Here is an 8,593-nt window from a genome sequence, read left to right on the forward strand (position 1 = left end):
AATATTAAAATTGATTTCTGTACTTTTAAAAAAGATTTGTATTTATTTATTTTAGAGAAAGAGAGAATGAGCAGGTGGAGGGGCAGAGGGAGTGGGAGAGAAGTCCTCAAGCAGACTCCCTGCTGAGTACAGAGCCCAAAGTTGGACTCCATGCTAGGACCCTGAGATCATGACCTGAGCCAAATTTTTTTTTTTTTTTTAAAGATTGTATTTATTTGACGGAGAGAGAGGAATCACAAGTAGGCAGAGAGGCAGGCAGAGAGAGGGAAGGAAGCAGGCTTCCCGCGGAGCAGAGAGCCCGACGCGGGGCTCGATCCCAGGCCCCTGGGATCATGACCTGAGCCGAAGGCAGCGGCTTTAACCCACTGAGCCACCCAGGTGCCCCGTGACCTGAGCCAAAATTAAGAGTTAGTTGCTTAACCCACTGAGCCACCGAAGGCACCCCAGAAATCGATTTCTTTACTTGAGATTGGACTGCATAAGATTTTTTACTTTTACTGTATGTTTAGTAGGTTGTGTTTGTTTTTGAAAACTGCCTATGTCACTCAGTTTGCCGTATTGATTGTTGCAAAAATCATTATTATAGGCTCTTACTGCCTTTTTAATGTGATGACATTCTTTGTATTCATATTTGTAGTCATATATTTTCTATATTTTTTCATAAGCAGTTTGCTAGGGGTCTATTAATTATATCAGTTGCTTCATAGGGTCAGTTTTTCACTTTTTAATTTTTCTGTTTAAAATTTATTTATATGCAATTAATTTCTGTTTTTACTATTTATTATTTCCTTATATCCACTTAATATTTATGTTTGATTTGTTTTTTTCCAGTTTCTAAAACTGGAAATTTAGGTCATTGATTTATTTAATGTTGTAATGTCTTTTCAAATATTTGCTTTCATAAATTTATTCTCTAATCATTTTTGCCATTTTCCAGATGTTTTGATATAGTTCTCATCTTTCAGTTAAAAATATATCATATTTGTATAATTATTTTTTATTTGAACCAGTTTGCTTAGTAATCTCTTATTCTATGTCTAGAACTGGCATTTTTCTGCTTATATTCCTTTTTGTTTTGTCCAATTACTACTATCATTAAGTTAATATCCTACTCATTCATGTCACCTCTATGTCGTCTAGTAGCATCTTTGTCATTAGACAAGCCTACATTCTCAGACTCCAGCTTTCACTCAGTTGGTAAATGGCTCCAGATATAGCTCTAGATTTTCAGCTCATTGATAAGATTACTTCCTTCTGTAGAACTTTATTCCCATTAGTCCTTGATCCTTCTAAGATTTTTTAATACCTATGGTTTTATAATTTATCCAGCATCTCTTGCTTATCAGAGTGAGATCATTGACTTATGACAGTTTCATTCTGCTCTTACTTGGTAATATAATCAATGTTTTTATGCTACTCATGATAATTTGAAAATTTTTGTCTGTTTTCTAATTTCATAAGATATATTACCATAGTATTATTTATCTTTTCCTGTGATACATTTCTTGAACTAATCTAACCATGTTTATTCCTTTCATGATCACAGGTTAAATTTATCAACTTATAAATAGCTAATATTAAGGATATTAAATGGATTTATAGAGTATGTTTACTTTTTCCCTCTAGCAATCATTTTAAAGTGCTAAGTTCCTACCTCTAAAATAAATCAATTTGAAAGAGATGATTTTATTTCATTATAGATATGAACCATTGATTGCATGTATTATCTATATTTTTACTTGTACTTGGTGCTGATTAAGGACGGCTCATCACTCTTCTCACCAGTTGACATCAGAGTGATTTGCGTTGGTCAACAATAGCCTGCAATGGGGTCATCACAGGGCTGTGATCTGTCTTTCAATATATGGAGCTAAAAACCATGTTGATTTGTAGTTAACAGTTTTCCCCCCACTGGAGCCAGGCAGCAAACTCACAGACAGTACCTCTAGATTTTTTCAAATGCTAACTTCTTTCCAAATGCTTCTTTTTTTCTTTTATAAACACATCATTTTATCCTACTGTCCTCATTTTGTCTTATCATTTTTCTTTTCCGGTTATGCTATGTGCTCTTCAGAAATTGTTCTGAGAATATATATTCATGAAAAAAGATTACACACACACACACACACACCCCTCAGCACCGCAAGATGTGTCTGTCAATTATGAAGGGTGTGAATAAGTGAAATTTTACCCCACGTGTAAGCTAACAAACTAGCTTGACACACATAGTTTCATGAAGACACAAAATTCCTGAGTCAGACACAAACACTTTATTACTCAAGTGAGAAGCTGTAGCTGGAATGTCAGCTTGATGCTCATGCTGCTTCTTCATCCCTCACGTGCAACACAGAGACCCATCTTGGATCCTGCTCACACAGTGGGCAGTGTTTCTGGATAGGAACCCTGGACTGGGGAATTCATTAGTTTCCCTGTGAGTGAAAACAAGCCTGCTCTTGTTGCCTAACCCCTCCAGCTGCCCTTAAGTCCAGATCAAAAGTTATGCTTTCTCTTTTTCGCCGCCATCCTGCTGTGTGCTGCGTGCTGTTAATTGACCATGTCTTCTCACAAGACTTTCAGGACCAAGCGATTCCTGGCCAAGAAACAAAAGCAGAATCGTCCCATTCCCCAGTGGATTCGTATGAAAACTGGTAATAAAATCAGGTACAACTCCAAGAGGAGGCACTGGAGGAGAGCCAAGCTGGGTCTGTAAGGCGTCCCACATCACGCGAGGACACACCTAATTGGCACCACGTATTTAATTAAGCTACTTGAGGATCATGTGTTCTATTCCATCACCCTGTAAACACCTTTCTGCCTGGCCAATAAATACCATTTATCAGTGAAAGATTTTTCTGTTACTATAGCTCTGCACCAGTGGGTTGGTTTGGTAATAAACGTGAGGCCTTTGAACTGTAAAAAACAAACAAACAAAAAAGTCATCACGCCCTGTGTAGTAACGAAAATTACGGAGTATGCTCAGGGTTCAGGGCAGATTGTGTCTTCCAAGGGTATCCTTCTATATCATAGATTGGAGGAAGGGAAATTAAAGAGGATGTCTCCCTCTAAGTTACAGTTTGCTTTTCCCCTAAATTCTGAAGGTGAGCAGTTTGGGATGTTAAAGGAGAGCCCCACAATATAAAGACAGAATAAGTAGTTTGCCCACAATTACAAACCTACACATAGTCAAATAAGAATGAATCCCTGAAATTTCTTAATCTTTAATCTTAATATGCCAACAGAAAAATAAAATGTCTGCATAAGGTACTAGAATATATATAGAAATAATTTATTTTAGGCCTGATTTTTATTCCCAGATTACTTCATTTCCATAGCCTTTTCACTTCATGAAACTCTTAACCTTGATTGATCCCTTTCCCAACAGAACCTTATCTTGTGGCCCTAAAACATTTTTTGTCACCATAAACTCATTCGCCATCAACTTAGTAACTGACATTAACTACTGATGATCTGCTCTGAGGATCGGCTGTAGATTTGCCGGCAACATGTCTACCATTATACTTTCAGTGATCATACTACACACGTGCTAAGGATACTTGTTTCATGTTGGGTAGCTCATAAACATAGTAAAAATAATTTTATTCTAACATTTTACCAATTTTCAGCTCCTGAAAGCAATGTTTCTCATATCTTCTAAAAGAAATCTTCAGTCAGGGAAACAGTTATTCATTTCAACTACCATCAATGTCTTATCAAGTATATTATAATTTTATTATAATATTATATATTAATATTATAATTTATTATAAGTTTATTATAATTTCTTAAGCAAGCCAGAAAAGGTGTGATATACTTAAATATGTTTTACTATTTAGAATTTAACATAATGGATGTTGAGATACTTTTTGGTGAGAATTCAATAACCCCAATGGGGATGTGAAGCCTACCTCTTCGGTATCTGGCCATGTCTTATGGAAAGATTCACATTTCCCTTGACTTTGGAAATTACCCTTCCTCAGTTTTGATGTCAGCTGATGTTATCTTGAATTCTTGGTTCTTTCTTTTGAGGTTCCTCAAAGTTATAATAATTCTTGAAACTGCTACATTTCTTCTGTTATCTGGCCCATTCTATTTGGAAGTTTCAGGTAGTTCTATATGGATTTCTAACATCTGCAGTTGAAAACATTCTAAGTTATACAAAATATTGACCCATGTGTGGGTAAAGACTCTAAAATGTGTTTAATAAGGTGATCTCAGGTCTGCCTGGAATGTCTCCTTGAACAATAAACTGCAGGTCTTTTCACAAATCTGCAATATAGTATCTCGTGTCTCAGTTCCTTGATCAGGTAAGATTTGTACCATCTCAATATTTAGAGCCCCCTGGGATAATAACGCCTTTATACTTGACCCTGTCAAGAGAATCTTTAAGCTATATCCCTCACACTTCTATAAAATGAGAGAGAAATTTGCTTCATGCCTCGACCCACTGTGACTGGACAGTTGGTTTCTTCCTCAGGGCCAGGGAAAGATGGTTCTGACCATGCCTTTCCCGCTCACATACTTCTCACTGTTCAGCATTTCTTCAATCAGATCTTTTATAACTATGTATTAAAATTTTGTTTAGCCTAGGAATACAAATGTGAAATTCATAAGATCTAGATCCAATTAAAAAAAAGAAATATGTGAAATACTTGCCTCTGAGAAAATAAAAAAATTCCATATTTTTGGAGTTAAATTAATAAATTAATTAAAAGGAATCATTTAACATAAGAAAGAGCACAATTTTATAAAAAAAATTAAATAAGTGTCAGTGTAATAAAATCTTCTTCAATATATAATTTTAATCAATTAAAAATCATTAACATGATGAAGTTCAGAGAAATAGTTATGAGGTGTATGAAGAGATATTCAGCTCTTGGAAATTCTTTTCAGTATCCCCTTTTATAAACTAGGAGAATTAGGTCAACCAGATGTCAATGGGAATCTGTGTTTCCACAGTCACTTATTGTAGCCATAAGGCAATTCTGTCCTGGAATCTATATTTATTAATAGCCTTAATAGGTAAGCCAAGAGACTCCCACTGGGATTTGTTTTACTCAGGATTTCTTGAAGAAATAAGGTTCTTTAAAATATTTAACTGAATATATTTCTGAATAGTTTTCCTTTGGCCTACTTGACATGCTGCTGCTACCACAAGCATGGCACAATTGGGGCATTTTTAACCTGTCAGAAATCTCTGAACATGCCTCAGATCACAGAATGACCTGCTGTCAAGGTAGAAAGCCTGTCCATCCAAAAGTTAAAGTAGTGCTAAGAATCCTTTCATGTCCTCTATTTCAAATTGACACAATAAGATTGTTTTTTCCCTCCTTTTTAAAAAATCTAACCCAAAATATTAAGTATAGTATAAGTAAATAATTGACAAGTAAAATCACAAAACAAGAGTCTATATCAAAAACAGTGAAGCAAACCCAAGTAAATACTGATTAATTTGGACCTGAATCTAAAAGAAACTTAAGCTGATACATACTATCTTGAACAATAGGAAAGATACCATCTTAAGATAGTGCCATTGCTTTAAAAGGTCTATCCAACAACTAGTTAATTGGAAGAATGAAATTAATATATGGGTTAACAAAATGCAAAGCAGAGAATTTCTTTGGAATTGAAAGGAAAATATCTTTTTCTTTTTCTTTTTCTTTTTTTTTTTAAGATTTTATTTATTTATTTGACAGACAGAAATCACAAGTAGGCAGAGAGGCAGGCAGAGAGAGGGGTGAAGCAGGCTTCCTGCTGAGCAGAGAGCCTGATGTGGGGCTCGATCCCAGGACCCTGGGATCATGACCTGAGCCACCCAGGCGCCCCTCAATACCTTTTTCTTATCAGTTATCACCACCAAGGGGCAGAGACAGGTATCATGGAGACAGAATGGTAATAATCATCATATCTACACATGCAAAGGAAATGATTTAATGGGCCCTAGTGAAAAAAGGGGAATGCCAAAGCCTGAAAAAGAAAGGAAGAAATGAGAGAGAGAGAGAAAGAGAACCCCCCTCCAAAAAAAATGTTACTAGAGAAGAAGACAGAAAATGCAGTTAGAAGCTTAGTTAAATTCACAATACCCCTGGTCATAATCTATTCTGTTCAGAGTATCCTTCAACAATTGGTTGGTTCTGCATAAATGTTAATCACAATAAACGTATGAAACAAGGAAATGTCTGCCATTTTTTCCCTCAAAGGATGTTACTTGTTATGAACTAGTAACAGTTGAGGGATTTTCACTCCTCTGTTTTACAAATGAAGCTATTACAATGTTTATATTGTTTATTCTCAACCGTTTTATATTGGATGTATTTGGAACATATAAATTGTAAACTTATTGGTTACTAACAAATGAGGATCAACAATGACATAGAGAAGACGTTTTTATATCACTCAGAAATGCTGGACTGTTTCTCAAAGATGAAAGCAATAGCTAGATGAGGCTTTGGGTCATCATCCTTAGAGATGGAGAAATTGCAATATATATATATATATATATATATATGCACACACACACACACACACACTAATATACATACATATACAAACCATTGAAGTTTCCAAATTTTCACGCACAAGCATTTTCATATATGTGTGTGTGTGTATACACATATACATATATCATTGAAGTTTCCAAATTTTGTATATAAAATTTATATTATACACATTTTACCTAAATGTGTATATATGTATGTATACATATACATACACACACACACATATATATAACACACACACACACACACATATATATATCTATATATATGAAAATGCTTGTGTGTGAAAACTTGGAAACTTCAATGGTGGAGAAACAATAGAGTTTAGTATTAACTTTCTAATACCTATTTATCTCTTCTTACTAAATAATAGAACTATTATCTTGGGAGCGGCATTGTGTTCACCTTTCAAAAATTATATTTGCTTGGCTCTCTTGAAGATAATATCAAATTACATATAAGTCATAGTTTTTGGATGAAATGTCCAGGAAAATTGTGCTGATACACTAGTAGTCACCAATTTTGAACCTCCCATTTTCTCTGTATTCCTGACTGTGAAGGAAATGCAAATATTGATGTTCTAGGGGCCATCAAATGATTATTAGGCAATCTTGATAATGGAAGTCTATGGTAAGGATGCTAAGGGGAGAGAGGGCTCTGGGAAGAAGAGAAAGAGAAAGAAGAGAAAGAAAATAGTATGTACTGCTTACCTTCAAACTTCAGGACATGTGATAGAAAATCACCCTAACATTTATGTATTTTTAGCTAAAATTCACATACAAAGAAATGCATTGATCTTAAATGCAGAATTTAATGAGCTTTGATAAATTGGTACACTCATGTATCCATTGTACCATAGTCAAAGTATAGACTACTTCTACCACCAAGAAAGTTTACTGGTGTCCTTTTCCAGTTAATCTTCCTTACCACTGTTTTGATTTCTTACACCTTGGATTGATTCTTCCACTTTCTGAGTTTCATGTAACTGAAATCATAAAGTATAAAATTTCTGTGTCTAGCTTTTTCCAAATGCCACAATATTCATTAAGACAAATCTATGTTAGCAGCATTATCTATAATAACCATTCTATGGAAACAGCCCAAGTGTCCATTAGTGTCCATCAACTGATGAATGGATAAAGAAGATGTATATTCATTCAGTATATGTGGTACACATTCCACTATACACACACACATGCTGTATACATAGCCTTAAAAAAACAATAAAATCCTGCTGTTTGTAAGGACATAGATGGAGCTAGTGCATATAATGCTAAGCAAAATAAGTCAGTCAGAAAAAGACAAATACCATATGATTTCTCTCATATGTGAAATTTTATAAATAAAATGAGCATAGAGAAAAAATGGAGAGAGACAAATCAAGAAACAGACTCTTAACCGTGGTATTCACTCTGAGTATGAAATATTCCAGTTTTAATTTTCAATGTTTTTTTATTAAAAAAATTTAAGTTTGATTAAGTTAAATTTATATATTTTATGCTTGATGTTAACGCTTTTTGTCTTTAAGAAATCTTTGCATTTATTAAAGTTGTTATGATATCATCCATGTTACCTTATGGAAGCTTTATAGTTTTAACTTTTTATGGTTAGAACTATGCTACATCTTAATTGAATTTTGAGTGTGACAGGAAAAAGTAATCAATACACACTTTTTAATATATCTGTATCTGGCAATATCAGCATTTTTTTAAGACTGGAGAAGTAAGTTTCATGTAGACAAATTGTAGTTGGCTAATTTTTTAAATTACTCCTGCCATTCTTTGTCTTTATTTCGTGTGTTTAGACTTTTTATATTTAATGTAATTATTAGACTTAATCATTTCATTATTTCTTTTTCTATTTATGCTCTTTCTCTTTTTCTTCATTTTACGTTTCCTCCTTTATTATATACAATTGGTAGTCGCTGTTGAAGTTTGTCAGACAAGTGGCAAGATCTTGTTTTCATTTTAGGAAGAAATTTCTGATTCATTCCAGGAGAAATTTTATGCCTTACTGAAGAATGAAATCATGGAGACCAATCAAGAAGATATCATACTACTTCAGTGATAAAGGATGGTTCATTGCAGATCTATGGT

The 8,593-nt window shown here is 34.2% G+C and overlaps 1 protein-coding gene across 1 annotated transcript; it reads left to right on the plus strand.

Annotated features, from left to right (window-relative positions):
• Positions 1-2,527: 2,527 nt before the first annotated feature.
• LOC122903991 (60S ribosomal protein L39-like) lies at positions 2,528-2,710 on the plus strand. Its single transcript, XM_044244500.1, has one exon. It carries the CDS (start codon positions 2,555-2,557, stop codon positions 2,708-2,710), a length of 156 nt encoding a protein of 51 aa, XP_044100435.1. The 5' UTR covers positions 2,528-2,554.
• Positions 2,711-8,593: the final 5,883 nt, after the last annotated feature.

Source organism: Neovison vison, chromosome 4, assembly GCF_020171115.1.
Source record: "Neovison vison isolate M4711 chromosome 4, ASM_NN_V1, whole genome shotgun sequence".
NCBI classification, from domain to species: domain Eukaryota; kingdom Metazoa; phylum Chordata; class Mammalia; order Carnivora; family Mustelidae; genus Neogale; species Neogale vison.